This window comes from Chiloscyllium plagiosum, chromosome 11 (assembly GCF_004010195.1).
Source record: "Chiloscyllium plagiosum isolate BGI_BamShark_2017 chromosome 11, ASM401019v2, whole genome shotgun sequence".
In the NCBI taxonomy this organism is placed as follows: domain Eukaryota; kingdom Metazoa; phylum Chordata; class Chondrichthyes; order Orectolobiformes; family Hemiscylliidae; genus Chiloscyllium; species Chiloscyllium plagiosum.
This window is the reverse complement of record NC_057720.1, coordinates 84922918-84947452: the sequence shown is the minus strand read 5'-3', so window position 1 is coordinate 84947452 and position 24535 is coordinate 84922918. Positions and strand designations below refer to the sequence as shown.

Genomic DNA, 24535 nt, shown 5'->3' with positions numbered 1-24535 from the left:
TACATGGTTGCATTTGAAAATTATCACCTGTCAATCCATTACATTGTTTGTTCTTACATTGTCATATGGTTTAACATGTCAGTTATAAACACAGGTCGTTCTGCTATAACACACAAAATGTTTCTATGGGGCAAACTTTTAAAGTGTGTATTGGTTATAATGCGATTCCAGCCCCATTAGTTTAAATGGTGCAGCTATTACTGGATTTTCTTATAACACAGGATGGCATGAGAACACAACTCCTCCGTATTAGCAGAACTGACTGTATGCTTTTGTTTTCAAAACAGGGCAGTTCTGGTCTACTTTCTGCTGGACATTCACGGTAAATATAGGGAAAGCTGAAGCATTCTTATCAGTCCCTGTTCCAAATCCTCCTCCCTTGTTACCAACTCCATCCCACTCCCTCTTAACAGACTGAACCCTTGGTTCCACAGCATACTTTTCGAGGACCCCACACTGAATATACCTATGAATTTTTCCTCATGTTTTCCTTTGCCAGTTTGATTTTGCAGATCTACATGAAGAGTGAAGTCACCTGTGATTAATATACTGCCTTGTATATATGCCCCTATTATATCCTTATATCTATTCTCCATCCTAGAAGGGCCCAAATATTAAGCCAACTGGTGGAGGTCATCTTCCTTTGTTATTTCTTATTTCCACCATATAGATTGTATATCTTCTGATCTAAGATCATTACTTGTTCTGTCTCATACTGACAAAGCTAGTCCCTGCACCCTCTCCTCCACTCTTTTCTTCCTACCTGTCTTTTCAAAAAGCCACATACCCCTGAATATTTAGCCCCCAGGTTTGATCTCCATGTAACCATTTCCTCATAATAGTTGTAGGATCTGATCCATTAACCTTTATTTGTGATATTTATTTACTTTGTTCTGAATATTATGTGCTTTTATGTAAAAGGCCATGAATTTTACCTTGGTATTATTTCCCCCTTTGACCCTCTGTGCTTCTTTCTTTTATGTTTGGACACTCTGTCCTTTCCTGTCCCATTCTGTGTATCATTACTTAAATAGTTGCCCTGCAATGCTGCCATATCCCTTGCATCTTGTAAGCCTATGTATCTCCTCTCCAGAAGCCTTCCCCCTTTAATCAGTCTTAAACCTCTATTCAACAGGTCACTGGTCCCAGTATGGTTCAAGTGAAGCCCATCCCACCAGAATGGCTACCTTCTACCCCTAGTATTGGTGCCAGAGTCCCTTTAACTGAAATTGATTCCATTTGCACCAACCTTTGCAGCATGTATTTAACCCTTTGATTTTATTTTCCCTATGCCAGTTTGCTTATGGCTCAGTTAGTAATTCCAAGATTATCACCTTGGAGGTTATTTTTTTAAATTTAGCTCCTACTGTTCAAGCAGAAGCTACTTTCTGGTTCTGTTAGTATTGTTGATACCACCATGGACATAACAATCCCTCTGCCCTAATCCAAAGGCCTTTTCATCACTGAGCAGGTGTCTGAAACTGGCACTGACCAGGCTGCACATTCTTCAGGACTCTTCCTTGTTCCGGCAAAGAACAGCATTTAGCTGACTAGTTCCCCTGTCTCCTACCACTGCTGTGTTCCTATTTCCTCACCAACTTGCATGGCATCTTTTACCATGGTGCCATTTGCTCATCCTCCATACTGTGCCCATTCTCATAGCTTGCAAAAACGTTTTAACTGTTGGACAGTCACAGAGATGAGTCTCCTTGACAGCTATTCCTTTGAGACCCCATGTCTGCTTAGTCTGCTGTCATACCGTCCTGTTTGTGATCAGCTTGAATTGTGTAATCTGATGGGTGTGACTTTCTCCTGGACCAAAATGTCAGGATAACTAATTACATAATGTCCAAGAGATCACATGATTTAAGTTAAATGACTTGATAGATACCTGTGGAATAAGTTGAAGAAGTGTTTCCAGTGTTGAATCTTTACAGCATATGGAAAATAAAACAGACCAACAGCCACTTGTAGTTTCAATTTAGTTCTGAAAAACAGTTTCACATCAGCAGAAGGGTAAATTAGCCTATGAAGTTTCCAGTCTGTGAGAGTTCTGTAGAAGTTTTCAAATCTGAAATGCGGTTTAGGCCATCAGACTTCATTAAGTCAGAAATTAAAGAGTTAAGATACAAGTGATACTTGATTGGATTGTGTATATGTGAAGGATGTTTTCTGGGAAAAAATATTGTAAGTTTGTTTTGCTGTTTACATTAAAATATTTCAAACAATGGCTTTTTTAAAACTTTTTTACCAACATTGATAGCCACTTGTGAATATGTTCAGTGACAATCCAGGTTAACCAATATTCTTTTGAAGACTCGAGTTTAAATGATTGTGAAACCTGATTCATTTGAAAACTGTGGAGATGCCTGGACTTGTTCATTTTTAAAATCACTGAAATGACTTTTCCAGTTTTCGAGGTGGACAGAATTTTTAAGAATGGAAAACAAAAGGTTTGACAGCCTTGTGGTCTTTAAACCTGAATCAGAGAAAGTTTAAAGCACACAGAGGGCCATTCAGCCCATCAAGTTCAAGCCAGATCTCCACAATATCAACTTCACTCGTCCCATCCCTGCCTTTTGCTGTAGCTCTGCAAATACTTGCTCTTCATGTAATTGTCTAATTTCTTTTAAAAACTGAAATTTAACTTGCCTTCATTGTGCTCTTAGGCATTCCAGATCCAAATCACCATTTTAATATATTTTACCTCATGTCCCCTCTGGTTCTTTAGGTAATCATTTTAAATCTGTATCCCTGAATCTTTGACCCTTGAAGCAATAGAATTTTCTTCCAATCTAGTCTGTCAACTACTTACAATTTTGAACACTTCCCTGAATTCTCTTCTCAAATTTCTCTTGCCTAAAAGGAGTTCCACTGTTCTGATCTATTGAAATTTCTTGGCCCCAGAATCATTCTTATAAATCTTTTCTGCACCCCCCCCAGTGACTTCATATCCTCCTTAAAACGCAGTGCCCAGAATTGGAAATAAAACTCCATTTGAGGCTAAGCCAGTATTCTATGAATAAGTTCGCAACAACTTGTTTGTTTCGCACTTCTAACCTCAATTTATAGAAGCCCGGATTCTGTTTTGCTTCATAATGGCTTTCTCAATCTGTCTTATTTCCTTAACCAATTTTTGAATGTACATGTATATTTTTAAGTCATTAATGCGAAGAAAGCGTAGCTGGCCAGGCTACCATTTATTACCAGTTGGAGAGAATAGTAATATCATTTCACATCCCTTTACTTTTGCACCCCATTAGCATTGTATCCACTGTTTTATACTGCAGATATTTATTCTTTCAACAAACTGTATGACTTGACACTACTCTGCAGTACATTTCATTTGCCACCTGTCTACCCATTTCTTCCTCTGTTTTTGTCCTGTTGACATGTGTCACTGTCCTCCTCATACTTGACAAGATTTCCAGGTTTAGGGCATTTGCAGATATTGAACTTCTATCCCAGACACCCAAGTCTAAGCCACTAATGTTGACCAAACATAGTTTGGACATTGTTCCTTGAACTCAACCTGAATGTTGAAATCAGAAAGGAAGGATTGGAATCGGGATGATTTTTTGTTGGAAGCTGAAAAACATGACATTGATTTTGCTGTTATTGAATTTATACAGAAATTTGGCTTATCCATGGCTTGATGCCAGACAAGCAGCAGGTATACAGAGAAATAGTAGACTTAATTATGGTGGTGGCAAGGTAAAGGAAGCAATAGTTTTTGACTCAAGTGCAGAAGCTCGTTGCATTTGAATTTGAATTAGTTTTATTGTCATGTGCGCTTGAATGAGTGCAGCGAAAAGTTTGTAATGTCGCCACTTACACACGCCATCTTAGGTACAAAATATCTAGGTACAGATACTTAAATATTTGGTATAAAACAGAAAAATAAATAATAAATAAAAAGTTCAGCGTATGAATAAAAAGGAAAAAAAGAATTCAATTTACAGTCCTCCCAGCCCAGTGTGTGCTGGCACCTGACCTCCCGACCACACCAGGCCAAAACTCCAGACCACTTTGGGCTTCAAAATTCAAGGCCTTGCCTCCAGTCAGCAAAGGACATCGCCTCCCCACAATGGCCTCCAGTCTGGGAATCGCCTTCCCGCGACAGACCTGCAGTCCAGGAGTTCCCTCCTTGCAACAGCCTGCAGTCTGGGAGTCAGCTCCCCACAATGACCTCCATTCTGTACGTTGCTTCCTCCCTTCCCCTTCAACTAAGTTTAAACATTTTTTTTGAAAGTTACAAGCTTTTAAAAGAAACACAAACAAAAATGAAAAAGATAAAAACAAAAGTATGGGAGCCCCACTCTGCTGCCATTTGGGGAAAAGAAGAGCTACCTTTTAAATGATGATTGAGAGAGTAATAATAAATCATTAAAGCAGCTCATATTTGATCAAGCAGACACAGGGAAGGAATTCATGACAGGACATATTCTGATGTTGGAGGTGGTACTTGATCCATGGAAGTGTGGTAGTTGGGTGACAAAGAAGTGTGTGGAAATGTCACAGTCTGAGTGTTGATGGTGTCATTGAATGGCTGAAGAGATTTGAATGGTGACATGAGAATTTTAAAGCAGAAGACAAGATTGAAAGTGGCATAATAGTAGAAGAGCTGTGATGGGAGGTGCATGAGGAGAGAAAACAGTTGTCAGATGCCTGAAATATGTTGAGCTAGAGTAATTCAATAAGCAGTAACAAGCTAGTTGTGAAGGATAAACAAAAGAGGTGGGTCTCATGAAGAGGAATTCAACTCCCGATCTTTTTGTCAATTGCATGGTTTTGTGTTTTACATCAAGTATGCTTCTACACACGAACTGTATTAAGCCAATACATGTGTTTCAGATTAGCTGATGACAGTTGCGCTGGAAAATTGATCCCTGAGACATGTAATGAACTGCTTCTCCAGTAATTGAGTCTGATCAACAATTATCTCAAAGTTTATTGCTACATATTAGACAACAGCAGCCACAATGTATCAGCAATGCACACAGGCTATGTTGCCCATCCTTAATTGCCCCTGAGAAGATGATGGCGGGCCACTTACTTCGAGGGCTGTAGGTGCATGCGCAAAGCTGTCAAGAAACTGACCAAGTGACAACAAAGGAATAGTAATACAGTTCTAAGTAAAAGTGGTTATGTGGAACTTGCAGGTGATGCATCAGCTGGCCTTGTCCTTTTGGTTTATCAAGTTTGGAAGGTGCTGTTGAAAGAGCCATCGCAAGTTGCTGCAGTGCATATTATTGCTGTCACTATGCATTGCTGGTGGTAAATGGGGTATCAGGAGGACTGTTTTCCTTTGAATGGCTTGAAGAAATCAGAATGGTGTGTTGCCTTCCTGTTGCCAAGATCAAGGATATCTCTGAGAGAGTGCAAAATATTCTCAAAGGGGAGTGGGACCATCAGGATGTCGATGTACACATTTGAACAAATGACATAGGAAGGAAAAAGGATGAGTCTGACGGGAGAATACAGTAAGTTAGGGAGGAATTTTTTTTATCATATATTTTTATTAAGAAAAAATAGATTTTTAAATATTACAAATACAAATCAATGCAATTCAAAACAGTAAAAAAAAGTACAAAACTAAACCCAAATAATAAAAAAAATTCCCAACCCACCCTCCTATACAAATGTATAAACATATATAGAGAAGTATAAAATTAAAAAAAAACCTAAACTAACTATTTAACTAAATAAATAAATACCTAACAACAGACAAATAAATAGAAATAACTCAGCCCAGCCAAACAAAACACTCAAACATTCACAGTTCCTCCTCCCTGGATATTGGACTCATGAAACACAATTGTTACGGCTATATAAAAGCCCTTGTTAGTGTGGCAGATAAATCTGTGTCCAGGTATTTCAAAAAGGGTTGCCATGTCTTGTAAAAATTCTCAGTTTTGTGGTGTACCATACTTGTGAGAAAATCCAGGGGAATATGCTCCATAACAATCTTCCGCCAACCCGACAGGCCTGGGGGGTTTTCGGATATCCAACCTAGCAAGATATTCTTCCTTGCACAGAACGTAAGAATATTGAAAAGTTTTTTCTTATGCCGTCTGCAGGAAATACAATGGGTAGGCCCAAAAGGAGAGAAATAGGGTCCTTCTCCTTCCCTACACCTAAATTCCTCTCCATTGCACCTACCACAGCGCTCCAATATGTTTGAAGCCTGTCACAAGACCAAAGACAATGGGTAAGAATACCCATACAGACCTTGCACTTGGGACATGCTGAAGATATCCCTGGTTTAAATTTTGACGAACGGTCTGGGGCTAAGTGGACCCTGTGGAGAATCTTCAACTGTAAAGCATGGGTCCTATTGCAAATTGATAGCTTCCTTGCATTCTCCCAAATATCCTCCCATGCCTCTGAAGAAACTTCAACACCCAACTCTCTTTCCCATATCTTGCAGAGTCGATCAGACTCATCTGAGGTGGCACCCCCCAATTGGTGATATAAAGTACTGACAGTGAGTGTACTCTTAGCCCTTAGTACCCCTCTTTCTATGTCAGATTTGTAGGGATCAGTCAAAAGTGTGGTCTTTTTTTGAATAAAATCCCTAACTTGAAAAAAACGAAAGAGGTCTCTATTAGGTAACTCGTACTTCTGTCCTAACTGATCGAAGGACATCATTACATCTCCCTCAGATAAATCACCCATGCAAGATATACCCCTAGCTGCCCAACATTTAAATCCTGAATCTATCATACCCGGTTGAAAACCCGGCATACCTACTAAAGGTGTAAACAAAGATGTTTTGCCAATATTACCTTCCCTCTGCTGAATTGTTCTCCATGCTTTAACAGTATTGATGACTATTGGGTTACAGCAATATTCCCTAACTGTCCTCACTTTGTCCAAAAACAGCAAACTGGTAAGGGGGCACCTAGCCTGGGAGACTTCGATATCTAGCCATATTGAAAGAGGGTCCCCACAAACCCAATCACTCACGTAGGTCAAAAGCGAGCGTAATTGGTAATTTTTAATGTCCGGAAGGTCTACTCCCCCCAATCTGTGAGGCAACTGCAGTTTGGCTAATTTAATGAGGGGCCGTTTACGGTGCCAGATAAAGGAGCTGAACCAACCGTTCAGTCTGGGAGGAATTTTAAAATGAAGTCCTCGTGGATGGTAATCTGGATTACTCCCGGTGCTACGAGATAGTGAGGATGGGAATAGGAGGATTGAGCAAATGAATGTATGGCTGAGGAACTGTGCAAGGGGTAAGGGTTCACATTTTTGGATCATTGGAATCTCTTCAGGGATAGAAGTGACCTGTACAGGAAGGAAGAATTGCACTGAATTGGAAGGGTTCTAATATACTGGCAGGGAGATTTGCTAAAGCTACTTGGGAGAATTTAAACTAGTAGTTTGAGAGGGTGGGACCCAGTGAAATAGTGATAAAAAAGATCAGTCTGAGACTGGTACAGTTGGGAAAAAGAGCAAGTCAAACAGTCAGGGCAAGCAGTTCCAAAGCAGAGAATGAGGTAAAAACTGCATTTACTTCAATGCAAGAGGCCTTAACAGGGAAGTCTTTGAGAGAGTGGAGCTGAAAAAGCACAGCAGGTCAGGCAGCATCCGAGGAGCAGGAGAATCAACGTTTCTGGCATAAGCTCTTTATCAGGAATTGCTGACTTGCTGTGCTTTTGCAGCACCACACACTCGACTCTGATCTCCAGCATCTGCAGTCCTCACTTTCTCTGCTTTAACAGGGAAGGCAGATGAACTCGGGGAGTGGTGAGGAATATGGGTCTGGGATATCATAGCAATTACAGAGATGTGGCTCAGGGATGCACAGGACTGGCAGATTAATGTTCCACAATACAAATGCTATAGGAAGGCTAGAAAGTGGGGGGAGTAAATAGAGGAGAGGGTGTGGCGTGTTTGATAGGAGATAACATTATGGCTCTACTTAGGGAGGATGTTCCTGGAAATACATCCAGGGAAATTTTTTGGAACTGAGAAATAAGAAAAGGATGATCACCTTATTGGGATTGTACTATAAGACTGTCCCCCCACCCCACCTGTCCATAGCAGGAAATTGAGAAACAAATTTGTATGGAAATCTCAGTTATCTGAAAGAATAATAGGGCGGTAATGGTAGAGGATCTCAACTTTCCAAATATAGACTGGGACTGCCATAGTGTTAGGGTTTAGATGGAGAGGAATTTGTTAAGTATGTACAAGAAAGTTTTCTGATTCCGTATGTGGATGTACCTAGTAGAAAAGGTACAAAACTTGACCCTACTTGTGGGAAATAAGGCAGGGCAATTGGGGGACCACACTGGGGCCAGTGACGATAATTATATTAATTTTAAAATAGTGATGGAAAAGATTACATTACATTACAGTGTGGAAACAGGCCCTTCGGCCCAACAAGTCCACACCGACCCGCCGAAGCGCAACTCACCCATACCCCTACATTTACCCCTTATTACCTAACACTACGGGCAATTTAGCATGGCCAATTCACCTGACCTGCACATCTTTGGACTGTGGGAGGAAACCGGAGCACCCGGAGGAAACCCACGCAGACACGGGGAGAATGTGCAAACTCCACACAGTCAGTCGCCTGAGTCGGGAATTGAACCTGGGTCTCTGGCGCTGTGAGGCAGCAGTGCTAACCACTGTGCCACCGTGCCGCCCATAAGGATAGACTGAATCTAAAAGTTGAAGTTCTAAATTGTAGGAAGGCCAATTTTGATGGTATTAGGCAAGAACTTTCAAAAGTTAATTAAGTGAGGATATTTGCTGGTAAAGGGTGGGCTGGAAAATGGGAAGCCTTCAAAAATAAGATAACAAGAGTCCAGAGGGAGTATGTTCCTGTTAGGGTGAAAGGCAAAGCTGATAGGTGTAGGGAAAGCTGGATGACTAAAGAAATTGAGGTTTTGGTCAAGAAAAAGAACAAATAGACAGCAGAGATCGAGTGAATCCTAAGAAGCATATAAAGGCAGTAGGAGTATACTTAAGAAGGAAATCAGGAGGGCAAAAAGGGGACATGAGATAGCTTTGACAAATAGGGTTAAGGAAAATCCAAAAGTATTTTATAAATACGTTAAGAATAGAAGGGTAACTCAGGAGCCCCTCAAAGATCAGCAAGGCAGCCTATGTGTGGAACCACAGGAGATGAGGGAAGATACTAAGTGCGTATTTTGCATTAGTGTTTACTGTGGAGAAGGACATGGAAGATATAGAATGTAGGGAAATAATTGGTGACAATTTGAAAATGTCCATGTTACAGAGGAGGTGGTGCTGGATGTCTTAAAACACATAAAGATCGATAATCTCCAGAACCTGATCAGGAGTACCCTAGAACTCTGTGGGAAGCTAGGGAAGTGATTGCTGGGGCACTTACTGAGATATTTGTATCATCAGTAGTCACAGATGAGGCACCAGAAGACTAGAGGTTGACTAACATGGTGTGCCACTATTTAAGAAACGTAGTAAGGAAAAGCCTGAGAACTATAGACCGGTGAGCCTGACATCATTGATGGGCAAATTGTTGGCAGGAATCTTAAGGGACAGGATTTACCTGTATTTGGAAAGGCAAGGACTGATTAGGGATCGTTAACATGACTTTGTGCGTGGGAAATCATGTCTCATTAACTTGATTGAGTTTTTTGAAGAAGTGTAGAAGAGTATTGATGAGTAGTGGACGTGATCAATATGGACTTCAGTAAGGCGTTCGACAAGGTTCCTCATGGTAGACCAGTTAACAAGGTTAGATCTCATGGAATGCAGGGAGAGCTAACCATTTGGATACAGAACTGGCTCGAAAGTAGAAGACAGAGTGGTGGTGGATGGTTGCTTTTCAGACTGGAGGCCTGCGACCAGTGGTGTGCCACAATGATCAGTGCAGGGTCCACTGCTTTTCATCATTTATGTAAATGATTTGGATGTGAACATAGGAGGACATCTACTTAAAAGATGACACCAAAATTGGAGGTATAATGGACAGCGAAGAAGGTTACTTAAGACTACAAGGGGATCTTGATCAGATGGGCCAGTGGGCTGAGGAGTGGCAGATGGAATTTAACTTAGATAATGTGAGGTGCTGCATTTTGGAAAGACAAATCAGGGCAGGAATTAAACATTTAATGGTAAGGTCCTGGGGAGTGATTCTAAACAAAGTCACTTTGGAGTGCAGGTTCACAGTTTCTTGAATGTCGAGTCACAGGATAGTGAAGAAGGTGTTTGGTATGCCTTCCTTTATTGGTCAGAGCATTGAGTATAGGAATTGCAGGTCATGTTGCAGCTGTACAGGACATTGGTTAGACCACTTTGGGAATATTGTGTTCAATTCTTGTCTCCTTTCTTTCTGAGGAATGTTGTGAAACTTGAAAGGGTTCAGAAAAGATTTACAAGGATGTTGCCAGGGTTGGACAGTTTGAGCTATATATAGGGAGAGGATGAGTCGGCTAAGGCTGTTTTCATTGGAACATACGAAGGCTGAGGGGTGACCTTATAGATGTTTATAAAATCATGAGGTGCATGGATAGGGTAAATAGAAAAGGTTTTTTTTCCCTGGGTGGTGGAGTCCAGAACTAGAGGGCATAGTTTTGGGGTGAAAGGGAAAAGATTTAAGAGTGAGCTAAAGGGAAATGTTTTCACACAAAGGGTGCTGCATGTATGGAATGTGCTGCCAGAGGAAGTGGTGCTAGTACAATTACAACATTTAAAGGGGATCTGGATGGGTACATGAATAGGAAAGGTTTAAGAGGGATATGGGCAAAGTGCTGGCAACTGGGACTAGATCAATTTCGGATATCTGGTTGATATGGACGAGTTGGACCAAAGGATCAGTTTCCGTGCTGTACATCTCTATGACTCTAAGTATTGTTGGGGCTGCACTTATCCAGGCAAGTGGAGGGTATTCTATCAAACTCCTGATTTGTAGATATATATTTAGCCTCTGGGAAGTCAGGAAGTGAGTCACTGCAGAATTCCCAGCCTCTGGCCTGCTCCTGCTTTCAAAAAAAAGAGATCTGCATTTGTTTCTCTTTTAATGAAACTTGCAATTATGACTGAAATGAAGAAGCCACAATTTTGGGAAGGAGCCTTCAAGTCTACACTGTCATTTTAACATTCTGTTTTCTCCTAGCTGCTGAACTGCGTATGTTAAATTGTAGCAACAGTTGAGTGCAAATTTTAGTCAAGGAGTTTTAAGCATTAAGGAGGTGATCAGATGACAATTGATATTCAGCTGATAGTTATTTGATTTATTCTGCAAATGAAAATTGTTTTGTATGTAACTGACAAAGCTCCTTGGGCATTGTGAGTTCTTTGAAGGTCAAGTCCTGTTCTTTGCATTGCAGTCCAGTACATAATCTGAAAGAGTTAACAGGCTGCTGGTAAACAAAAATTGAGATCCAGAAGCGTCTGGGACCTAATGTTATGAAAATTATTTTTTTATTTTCCTGTAGACGATGGAAAATTGATGTTTCATTTGAGATGAACAGCGATTAATGAGAAGCTGTATCATCACTTAAAGACAGATACAAACCACATGAGCTCTGTTTTCAGAGTAATTTGTGATATTAGTGTCTTAATGGTTAGCATTATAACTTACTGAATACCCAATTGCTGCAACAGCATGCAGGAAACTCCTTTGTACTAATTATCCAGTCTCAAAAATGCAATGCATAGTTCATTAACCTAGTTTAATAGTTCAAGCACTTCTTATCACTTATAAACTATGCCATTTTAGTTATTGGGATTTGATCAGTGTTATTTATTTTGCATGATAAGTTGATAGTTTACTCAGTTTCATTATTAAGTTCAGTTATTATTGGTAAACTTTAAACAGTCTTTTTTGGACTGACTTGAATATAAAAAAAACTACTGATTAAGTCAATGCAAAAAAAAACAGAAAAATCAGCTGGGCTGAATTAAAACAGTTCCATAAATGAAAAAGTTAAAAAAAATTAGTTAGTTTGATGGTTCTAAGAGGCCTTCTGACAACTGAGTGGGTATGAATTCTGCAGCCACACCCCCTGTGCTGTCCCACCCCCACCCATGTATCCTTTCACTGTGTACCACAGCCCACTGACTCCCTGGAGAAAAGGGATATCCTCATCAGTCTTCTGTGTCTCGACTTTGGTTGCACATGCACACTGAGGGTGCCATTCAGCCACCCATTGGCTGATAATGTAGTGTTTTGGCATCAGTATAGCAAGATTAAAATAAGGACTAATTGTTAAAAGAGCAAAATTAATGTGCAAGTTAACAAATAATAGCAATAACAGGCAGCCGTACATAATCTTTGTAAAGCAATGAAATTATCGTCTGAAAGTTGATCATATATATATTTAAGACATGATTATTTCCAATTCTGAATATCACATGTACACTGTCCAGTGTACCAAGCTACCTTAAATTGTCTTTGAATTTAGTATCCAGTTATCTTTCTCTTTTTGGGGGGGGTTTGAGCTCTTTTCCCACTTGTTTTGAATACAAGGAAGCTTGCAGAAATTCAGCGAATGGCTTCACTGGAAATGTTGTCTCCATTCCCTGTCTAAGATCAGGACTTGCCTTATGTGTGCACTCTGCCACACAACAGTACCTAGCAGACAAGCAACACTTTGGAGTGTTTATTCTGACTTTATGCATCTCAGTGAACACTAGTACTCATGTTCATCATCAAATGTATGACTCATTTCAGCAGAGTTCAGCAAATTTGTATGAGTAGCTCAGCAGATAGGAATTTCTACATGGACTGCTTAACTACAGACAATATGAGCCATAGGAAGCATAGGAATACAAGAGTTTTAGAGTTCCTGGTAATTTACCTTTCACTAATCTAAGAATGTTTGAATATTTATCAAAACACCATATTTAAAATATGAACAAAAATAATCTATCTTTTATGATGAACCCCATTTTTGTTGGTGGCATAGAAAATAACACTAAGTATGTAGTGGAAGAGCAGAAGAAAAAGTAAATTGGAAGGAGTTCAGAAAGGTAGTTCCAGTTAGCTTTTAGCTTACTTGAAGCAAGTCCAGTTGAAGATAAATTTTGTTTCCATTTCTTTACAGTGGTCATTGTACATTGAAAACATTGTACATTGGTTGTTAAGTGCTTTGGGAGATGCTGAAAAGGGAAGGAAATTCAAGTTCTTCCTTGTTTGTTGTTCTTCCTTTTTGCCTTTGTGCTTTTCTTGCATCCACCATCCAGCAATAGCACCGCTGCTGAAGTGGCCATTTATCCATGATTGTAGCTAAACCTGCAGCTTGGTGAGATTAAATGTTTAAATTGAATTATACAAAGCTCCAAGCACCTCCTGATGGTAATAGATGATTCCACAATGATTCTGTCGAGCTTTTCTTTTAAACTAACTATTACAGAAATGCCATTTTGTGACTGGACATTTGCCGGTTTGATGGCAAATTAAATAAGTGTATCCTTGTCTAGTAATAAATGCACTATTAAAGTTTTTTTTGGGATGACTAGAGGTTCTGAAAGATGCCTTGAGTGCAAGTTGTTTTAATAATGCGCACTACTGATACCCTTGTTCATTTTCTACTGTGTTGAAACTTGAGTCAAAACGTGGTCCAAGTGCCACATACCCAAACACTGACCAATCATGATTAGAAACTCTAAGTAGGATAAATAATTGATGATATTATCCATCCAAATCTCAAAAGGATATCAACATCACTTTGTATCTCATTTCCTCAGTTTAATTTCATCATTAAACTTGATCTAATTGAAGGAGAGTTTTCTCCATGTAAAACCTTCATAAGCATTCTGAACTGTTTCCAGCTTGAAGCAGCAAAATTATATGGTCTTGGGATGTTTCACAAACCATGGATCTCTCTGGCTTGATTGTGAGTCCCGAATAACACACTGAAGTCTATAAGAGTTTAACCCACCAAGAAGATGAATTTGTAATCAAAACTGATAGATGTTACATAATTGTAATAGTGCCAAATGACAACAACATTTTAAAACTGTTTAAAATATATTAGGATTGCTTTGCTATGTTCTATGAAGTCAGTTTATTCAACAAGCAAAGATTAAACATGTCTATAAAAAAAGCTCAAAAATTTGTATAAGTAGCAGCTAATTAACCATTTCAGAAAAGTAGTATGTTGAGTTGCCTGCCAGCTTCTTTCTCGCAAAGCGAATTGCTGTCTGTGCGCTGAACATTGCTTTGTCGAATCATGATTTAACAGCATGCTCAGAATACAGCAGAAACTAATGCTTCCTCTAGGTGTGTTTCTTAAGCTAATCTTGAGTACTTGTTTCAAATTCTCCAGAGTTACCCAGCACATCCTGAAAACTAGGATAGATTTGCAGTGTAACACCATAAAATTGTGATCCGTTTAATTAGATGCTCGTGAAAGAACAACCATTTAAGGTGAAAGGCCTTTATAAGTTTTTGAACTGGGTTTTTTTTTTTGGGGGGGTAAAAGCATACACTTAGCATCCTGCTCCAGATACAATCCCTCATATTTATATGCTTTGAGTTTTTTCACAAGTAACTACTTTGCCACATATGTCTCCTAAAAATATTGACTCTAAGGACTGAGTTTCCCAGATTCCAGGTATATATAATACGAACTGAATGAATACAGCATCTATTAACAATATGTGCCTTGACAGGAGTAACAATAAAATAAAACTTCCTGCAATTTGTCAAAAGGAGTTTCTATCCATGCGACAATAACCTCAATACCATTATCTGTTAACTGTCACTGGGCTATAATCTCAACGTCTGGATTGTCCTTCATACATTGTTTAAAACTTTATAACTCAGTGTGCCATGGCAAAATTATGACTTGAGGAATGCATTCCAAAGCCCGAGATGCAACATTTCCTTATGAAGATGTCATGTCCTATTATCTATCTCTTATCTGTGATTTCCTCTGTGTATCAAGGTATCTGATAATCCTCAACTCCACTTTCCTGCCTTTTCCCCAAAACACTTGATTCCCCTTCTGATTAAAATCTGCTGAGCTTCACCTTGAATATTCTCAACAATCAGGGTGGAACAGTGGCTCAGTGATAAGCGCTGAGTTGTGTGTAAATCAACTGGCTAATTGAATTAGAATTTATACATAGAAGATGACATAATGTATTTAATCTAGAAATGAGCTGCAGGCTATTGCAAATGGATTTCACACTGCAGTATTACTGGCATTGTTGTCAAACAGCTGTACAAACCTAAGTAAATCTCAGATACATCTAATGATTTTTCAGGAAATGAAGCAGTTTCAAAACCTCTCAAAATCTAGAGTACGCAGTACTGTAGATATGCCCAGGAAGATGAGAGAGAGGAATATTAATCCTTTCTTGAAGAAAAATAGCAATAGGAACTCAGGAATTTGCAGACTTGAGTTTGACGTCCATTACAGGTGTTAATCCCTTATTAAAGCTATAATTGCAGAACATTTTAAAATAGAGCTAAAAATCACAAAAGATGACCAATATGGGTTTCAAACCAAGCTAATTTACCAGCTTTCTTTGAAAGTGTGATAAAAAGAGATTGATGGGGTGCACTTGGATTTCATTAAGATGTTTGGTATATTTCATCAGGAAAAGCTGGTACGAGAAATCAAGAAAGCAAAGATTGGTTGAAATATTTTATGTTAAACAATCAATTGGTTGACAAATAGCACTAGTTACTTGTGTAAGAATTGGCTTAAACTTGGGAAAACGTTGTCAGTAAGATCCTTAAGTCTGTTTAGGATCTTATGATCCCTGTCATCAAATCTCATTCAAATTCACATAGGGTCATAATTTTTCGCTATGCCAGTCTGGCTTGAAACTCCCTGTCGGGCTGTTCTGTCACGGACTGCTCAACAACCACTCCTGTCGTAGCCGATGACCCTCCTCTCCAGAGTTCATGCTTCCTTGAACTGTGAAATCTGTACCCCAGCAGTTCATTCACTAGCATATCTGTAGCTTTTCACCAACAGCAAGTTTTGCCGAGCTAAATCTTTGCTTGTGCTTTTCTCTGAGCTTCCATCTTGCTCAGCTGCATCAAACAGACACTGCTTGAAAGGATTCTCAGCCCACAATGTCAGCTGTACTGACCTATTAGAGATACTCGGCTTCTTATGAAATAGCACAAATTACAGGTGGAGTGAAGGTTGCGGATAAGCAGAAGGCATGTGCTTCCAGGAGGGAGGGGAAGGAATGAGGGGAGAACTGTAGAAAATGTGGCAGACATGATCGAGGACTCTGTCATCATAGTTAGTGTGAATCCTCAGTTGAGGAGAAAAGACGACATCTTAGAAGTGCTCTGCTGGAAAGCTGCATCATTAGAAAACATGAGACTAAGGAACTGGAGGAATGGCAGGAATGGAATGGAATCACTACATGGTACATTGCAACTGGAACTGTCGTCAAGGTAGTTGTGGGAATCAGTGGGCTTGTACTAGCCTTGACACAAAAGTCAAGGAAGGAAAAAGTCAGAGATGAACCATGTGGAGACTAACAATGCTTGCACATTTTTTAAAATTCATTCATGGAGTGCAGACGTTGCTGACTGGGCCAGCATGTATTACCCATCCCTAACTATCTAGAGAGTCATTAAAGTCTGCCCCATTGCTGTGGATCTGGAGTCATGTGTAGATCAGGCCAGGTGAGGATGGCAGTTTCATTCCCTAAAGGACCTTAATAAACCAGTTGTTTTTTTCCTGACAATCAACAGTTTTGGGAGAAAGTGAGGACTGCACATGCTGGAGATCAGAGCTAAAAATGTGTTGCTGGAAAAGCACAGCAGGTCAGGCAACATCCAAGGAGCAGGAGAATCGACATTTCGGGCATGAGCCCTTCTTCAGTTTTGACCAGCTTCTATGGTTGGATTTGAATCCATGTCTCCAGAGTGTTACCCAGGTGTCTGAGTTAACAGTCCAGTGATAATACCACTTGGCTGATGCCTCTCCCAATTAAAAACTAACTAATTTGCTACTTTGTTTTGTTGCAATGCAAGATATTCACATCATAATGTAGTGCATTTCATGACTGAAATCTACATGAGAGGAAAAGTCAGAAACATTCTCAACTCAAACTTGTTGCTATTTGTAAATTGCCTTCATATGTTGGCTGCTTTGAATTTTTGTCAGCTAAATGTATAATCCAAATTAATTCTTCTTTTTGGCGGGCAATGTGTTTTTTTAAATGTATAATAGTTTTTTCAGCTGCAAATTTCTATGATCACATTGTGGTCCAGCAGGAGTACAGTTCACAGTTTAGGTATAGTGTTTTTCTGTTCACATTTGTCACAAGAGCTGTAAATTAAATTCCCTTTAAAGCAGGAAATGTGTCTAGAATGAACAGATGGGTACCAGACTCTGAAAATGCTTTATGGAAAGCACATTTTATTTTAAAACTAAATATAATTAGATGTGGGCTAAAGATGTTGGTTTGTTTTAAAGCAATGTCAGTGTCAAAGTTTGAGGAGATACAAATTTAATCCCCCAATTTAATCCATTTATGATCATTGTGCCAATTATTATGTATTCTTGCAACAGAAGACAATTTCAAATGAGAAAGTCTGTTACCCCCCTTGGAGCAGCCAAACAGTAGAAGTATTCAGAGAAATCAAAAATAAAGTTAATCGCTCCAGATGCAGTGACTGGAGTTCATTCAGTTTCCTTGAACAACACCTTCCAATCCCACAATCTCTCCCATCAAGAAGGACAAGGGCTGCAGATGCATGTGAGCACCAACACCTGCAAGTCACACACAATCCTGGCCTATATTGCTGTTCCTTCAATGTTGCTGGGTCAGAATCCCAAAATGGATCCCTAATAGCACAGTGGGTGTCCCTCCAACCAATGACTGCAGCATTTCAAGAAAGTAGCTGGCCACCACCTCCTCCAGGGCAATAAATGCTGGCCTAACCAGTGATACCATGTCATCCCATGAACAAACACAAAAACATTAGACCTGTATTGGTAGTCAGCCAATATCATTGTATTAGATTATTCGGCTACTTAATTGATTGTGTGTGTGTATTAATTGACATATTTCAATACATTACAACATTGACCACAGCACAGAAGTACTTAATTAACTCATGCTTGAAAATATTCTTAGGTTGGGAAAGGTGTGTCAGAAGTTTTGTGATTATGATAACGTAGTAACAACCAGAGGTTTGGATTTGAATTACTAACATGTAACAGAGATCTTTCAGCCCATCTTAGCTTATCCATGTAGCAAGACTCAATAAACCTCGCTTCCTCCTCAACCCAAATCAATGCTGCATTTAATCAGGTGTTCTGAAGATGAGTAACCGGCATCAAAATGTTAAATCTGTTTTCTTTTCACAGATTCTACCTGACCTACTGAATTTCTCCTGCAATTTCTGTTTTTGTTTACTGCATTAAATTGTTTTTTTTTTTAAAAGATGCTTGGATTTTCACCTGTTATTCCTTTTGGAAACCTAATCTAAGTTTAGATCAAATTTTAATGTGAAGAACGTCACAGTGTCTAATGACATTCTAATAATTGCAATGACACTCCACTCCCCCGATCTCTCCCTCTCTCTCTCTCTCTCTCTCTCTCTCTCTGTGTCTCTCTCTTTCTCTGTGTCTCTCACTCACTCTCACTCTCTCTCTCTCTCTCTCACACACACACAAATGAGTGCCATCTGATCGAGAGACTAAAGTTTGATTTATAAACTCCACTCAGCTTGTCTCGCACCAAAATACCAAATATCTCTCAGTCACAAATTTGACTTTCTTATTTGTGTCTTCCAGTATGAACACTATGAGGAATTGTAAATCAAAATATTGAATACCTTTCCCCAGTTCCATCTGGCTAACATTGTTTTAACATTCTCACTTCTTCACTTGGACCTCTTTACAGAAATACTTCAGCTTTTGCCTCTCTCACTACGCTGTTTTATTTTTAGCGGCTCTTCCGGTCTCCCTTTTGATGTGTTGTCTAACGTTCTTAAAGTCATCACTGTCGCCCCTTCCACTTCCCTCTTCAAAATAATAGATACAGATTTGCCTCCTAACAACAATTAATTCTTCTGCTAATCCATTGAAGGCCTCACATTTTTAATATAAGCTCGTGCTAGTCCTCAATGTGCATTTGTCTTGCACATCCAACACTACAGAATCACAGCAGTGTTATGGTGGAGAAGGAGGCTATTTGGCCCATCGTTCCTGCATCAGCTCATTGCTAGGTGCCAACTCCTGCTTTTTCCCTGTACTGTTACTTTTATTCAAATAACCATCCAGTACTCTATTGAAGCCTCAACTGAACTTGCCCCAACAACATTTCCAGACGATGCATACCACACCCTCACTATTCACTGAGTGAATTATTTTATCTGTGCCCTCTTATTCTTCTTCCTTTTATGAGTGAGAACAGTTTCTCCCTATTTACTGTATCCAGCATTTTTGTTTTAACATTCTCCTTTTAATGATGTCGCACTTGTCCTCTATTGTGGTCTTGATGAATACCCTCCTTCACTCTACTTAAGTTGTACTTTGAACTTGGCCCTTTAAAAGTTATAAACTTGTTCTTCTGATCTTGGTGTATCTGAATATAAGATGATGTTAAACTTTATTGTGCGATCACCCTTCCCCAGACATGCTATAACTTTTATTTCTTGTATGTTATGAGTCATCTGATATAATTGGATTTTTAACTAAATTAGACAACATTTAAATAGATTGTGACCCCTTTTTTGAAGAAGACGTAGAAAAAGAATGACTTTAAGCTACAAGTTAAATTGAAATGTACTCATCTCTATGCAATGACTAAAACAGACACAGACAGGAAATAAACAAGCCTGTTAGCACCTATAAAGACAAATACATGCTATGTTTTTAGCATTCATTAGAACTGCAATTTACCAATACTGCACTAAACTAAAGGAGTGTTGTCTCTGCCTTGATTGTTTGCAAACAGTTCTTTGTGCATACACAGTTTCTGTTCTGTATATGTTAGTTTTTATTTTTTGTCTAACTTGCTGAGTTTTTGATCTGTATCAGTTATCTTCATAATGTAATGTTTATTTAGACTGCTTTTGAACCAACATTTATTCCAATGTAGACTCAGGAAGCAGTTAGCTGAGAAAGAAAAGGAGTTGAGGAAATAAGCTGTAATTTAATAAGTTTTAAAATTGGTTTCACAGTTGATACATGGGGGAAAAAGAGCATTTTCAGCTTGAAAGTGGAGCGACTCTGAACTCACTGAACTCCGGATTGGCAACAGTGCAGGACAATATAATTTTAATGTTAGGATCCACAGACTGGATCAAGTTAATGCAAGTGATTTGTAGTGCTTTAAATTCTAAATGAGAAAACAGTGCATTCCTCTCTATAAGCTTGCTAATTTGTTGTTCTGTGCTTGTATTTCAGAAAGTTTCATCAATGACCCAAAAGATCATGAGGTAATGATGCAGATTGATTGTGAGGTGATGGCCACCAGAATTATTCACATAAAGTCATCATCTATACCTTCCTTTCTGCAAGAGCAGCGGGAAAATCACACTAATTCGTACCAGCGTCCATCACCTGCGCCGACCCATGCAGCACCGCACATCATCACAGAGACCCATGGGACTGGGTTCAAACTTTACCAATAGTGCTTGGTTTAAAGCATATAACATCTTGAATGACTAGATTGTTTTCCAAAGGGTCATAGGGTCAACTTAGAATCTACAGTGACATGTGAGTTAATTTCTGTATAATTTGGAAAACAAAATTAATAGAGAAGATTTTTTTTAATTTGTTAAAACCTTAGCTGATGTAGTACAACTTAAAAACAAAAACAGAAATTGCTGCAAAAGCTCAGCAGGTCTGGCAGCATCTATAGAGAGAAATCAAGTTAGTTTTTCGGGTCCAGTGAGCCAAGTTCTGAGGAAAGGTCATGGACCCAAACATTAACCCTGATTTCGCTCCACAGATACCACATGACCCGCTGAACTTTTCCAGCAATTCCTGCTTTTTTTTCCTCTGATTTCCAGCATCCGCAGTTCTTTCAGTTTTCAGTCCAACTTAACTCAGTTTGATCTATGTTAGGTGATTGTGAATATCCACCTAATTTTTTTTACACAAGTCTAATTAAATTTGGGCAGTTTAAAACAGAAAGTTGCTTCGAACAGATTGTACTTGTGAAATGCTTGAAGGGGAAACCAACTATATCCATTCTGTGAAAGCAATATTACTAAACATTCTTTTAATCTTCTGCAAAATTGCTGTTACCAAAGCCAGCATACCTATACAGTAATTCATCAGTGTAGCTTGAAATCAAAATATCACATGGCTACGTGAAATGAACTCTAATGCATCTCAAAAAAAATTCAAAGACCACTAAAGAGCTTGATTTCTTTTAATTCTACTAATTAATTAGCAGTTAGTGGAATATGAATGTCCAATTTTGAAAGCTAATGTTTTTTATTGACAAGAAAAGCAGCTGTCCATGATTTCATTCTGTTGCTTTTATATCATTGATATTTGTCAATTCAATGGAGGCTAGATCTGTGATTGCAGCACTTGAAAAATATGCTGAATGACCTGAAGAAGGCCATGCACAGCAATGATGTGAATGAATTCTTTAAAAATCACTGTGGGAGATTTCAGGTCCATTCAACACTGGACTTATTTCCTCCTCTTACCTCCTCCAATTCTGGTTAGACTCTCTCTGGAGTATAAACCAAGGTTTCTTAAGAACTCAGGTAACTTGTCCTACTTGTTTTCGTTGTTTAAATGCAAGCCAAGTGAGTCCAGGCTATTTGTTCCTCTTCACACACCACACAAAAGGCCATTACTACATGATTTGATGGCTCTCTACCTGCAGGGCAGAAATCTTGATTAACTTTTCTTTGAGCCTGGCAATGCTGCAGCAATTTTGTCATTTTCCATCATTGTCCAGGCTGGTATGAAGCAACTTCACACCACTGAACAATAATCAGTCCTCAGTCACTTGCATCAGTATCATAGCATATTATAATGTGGTTCATGGGCATTTAAATTTAATTTTGAATTTCCAGTTGCCTTAACTATTCTTGTCGAGACTTAGCAGTTAAATAGAATATTCTGTACAATCAAATGTAAATTGAAACACTCATATCCAATATTTTGATGAATTCACCAGTTCACTGGAGTTTATTAGTTCCTTTGTGAGTGAATAGCAGGATTGATTAATTGAGGCTCAGTGTTTGCATTTTTGTCTCAAAATGCACATCCCTTCCTCACCCCATTATCACCAAGAATTCCACTTAGCAAACCTAATTGGTCTCATTCCAGTAACTTATTATTTGAAGTTAAAAATCACACAACACCAGGTTATAGTCCAACAGGTTTAATTGGAAGCACACTAGCTTTCGGAGCGACGCTCCTTCATCAGGAGCGTCGCTGTTGTGATTTTTAACTTTGTACACCCCAGTCCAACACCGGCATCTCTGAATCATTATTATTTGAATGCACTCATTCCAAAGCCAACAACATGTTTTTTTTGTTTGTTGTTCACACACACTACCCAAGATTGTTCAAGGTGCAGCCTGAGAAAACTGATTGTGCATGCTAAGTTCAGGGATTTTTAATTTGTTTCTTACCTACAGCTCAAGAATTGTGAACTTTTAAATAATGTTGCACTTAGCTACATTTTTGATGTTCATGCTTTCCTCCTTGATATCATTTACTTTGAGATTCAGTCTTTCCAGCTAGTTCTGGAGAAGCTGTGAAGTTGCAAATGTTCTTATGCAATATTAAAGTTTATCGTTGGTTTTGTCAAGAAATTCATGTCTGCATTTACAACATCATTAAAATTGATGTTCTGTGGTAAACCTTGTGACATCTTCATGACCTGTTGTTGAACTTAGGTTTTCTTTTGCTTTCGCAAGTGCAATGCAAAAGGACTCTATCCTTTGGATCATGATCAACTGACACCAAAGTGAGTCTAATGTCTCTTATACACAGAGCATGTTTCCTGATATGAATTTCAAGAAGACTGAAATTTGCAGCAGGAGTAAAAGCTTTCAGAAGATCTTATGGTATTGGCCTTTGTTTTGGGAGCCACCTCCAGCTTTGAGGAAGGGAGCTTAACCACGAATCATTATAACATTGGTTTATTAAAGGAGATAGTTGTTGGCTGTCTATATAATTCCAAATCTGGACCATTAAATTCTCTGTCATCATCATCCCACTTCCTCATGCCAAAAATAAAACTCCCTTTTTGCTTGAACTGTGGCTTTGATCAATATCCATGAGCGAGCACATAAAGTATGCTTAAAGAAATGCACCCCAAATACACAATCTTGACTGTACAAGTTCTGATGTTTAATTGAAGGTATCTTGCAAATGCTTTTACTTGATTTCTTTTCACTGCAGTTTTATGTTCTTGCAAACTTGAAAGAAGAACAAAAGTTTCTTATGGGTTAAAAGCATCTATAAGTATCCTAAATGTCATTCATTGAGCCAGTTTTCTAAATATTCATTTGCTCTCCATGCCTCGTCTCCACCATCCTTTTCTCCCAAAGTAATTTTCAGTCTTTCTTCCTCACCCAACTCTGAAAATCTGTTGAGCCTCTGAGGTCAACACTCTCAAAAGCTAACTTCAACTTTTCTCCTAATTCAACCCCTGCCGCAGTGCTGAAGCTTTTATCTGTGTCTTTGCTTCCTCTAAACTTGACTATTCTAATACACTATTTCTGGCCTCCCACATTCTCATCTCTCTATAAACCTGAGATCATCCAAAGTTCTGCTGTCCTAACTCCTACCAAGACCCAATGGCTCCTCTGCGTTCGCTGACCTACTTTGGCTCCCAGTTCAGCTGCACATCAATTTTAAAATGCTTATCCTGAAATCCCTCCATGGCATCAACCCTCCCTGTGTATAATTTCTGACAGCCCATAAACCCCTGGATTTTGGCACTCCTCTCACTTTGCTCTCTTCAGATCCCTGACTTTAGTCATTGCATAGTTGATACCCATGCCTTCAGCTTCCAAGGCGTGAAGCTGTGGAATTTCTTCTATAAACCCCATCTTCACTCTTTCCATCTTTCCCCAATTTAAGATGCTCCTTAAGACCGACCTGTTTGACGAGGTTCTTTTTCATTGTCCCAAGTGTCTCTTGATATGGCAGGCTGTCATATTCTGTTTGTCAATGCTGCTTTGAATGTCCTTGAGTGATTCTCCTCCATTAAAGGCTCAATATAAATACAAGTTGTTGTTTTTATGTATATTCCCATTTCATCCCTCAGTCCACTCGTGGTAAAGGCACATTTTATTAATCGACTGCATACAAGTTAGCTGCTGATGGATATCCCATGATGCCCAAGGTCTGCTCCCCAATGGAACCTTGCTCCAAATAGCTTCTTCTAACTGCGAGTGAGAGAATAAATATGTTATAGAAAGTGAGATATTCTCAGGGAAATGCATGACAAATGTGGAGGTTGTTTAGGGAGCACTTGCGAGGTTTGTTCCACTGAGGCAAGGAAGGGATAGTTGGATGAAGGAACCTTGGATGACAAGAGATGTGGAACATCTAGTCAAGAGAAAGAAAGAAGTTACTTAAGGTTGAGAAAGCAAGGATCAGACAGGGCTCTAGAG

The 24535-nt window shown here is 39.1% G+C and overlaps 1 protein-coding gene across 1 annotated transcript in view; it reads left to right on the top strand.

The window, feature by feature from the left end:
- The window catches only part of atf6 (activating transcription factor 6), a 335361-nt gene extending 311218 nt beyond the window's left edge, over positions 1 to 24143 (top strand). Inside the window, exon 16 of the mRNA XM_043699998.1 lies at positions 20343 to 24143. Within this exon, the coding sequence (XP_043555933.1) occupies positions 20343 to 20569 (227 nt within the window). The 3' untranslated portion in view covers positions 20570 to 24143. The remainder of the gene's footprint in view (positions 1 to 20342) is intronic.
- Positions 24144 to 24535: the final 392 nt, after the last annotated feature.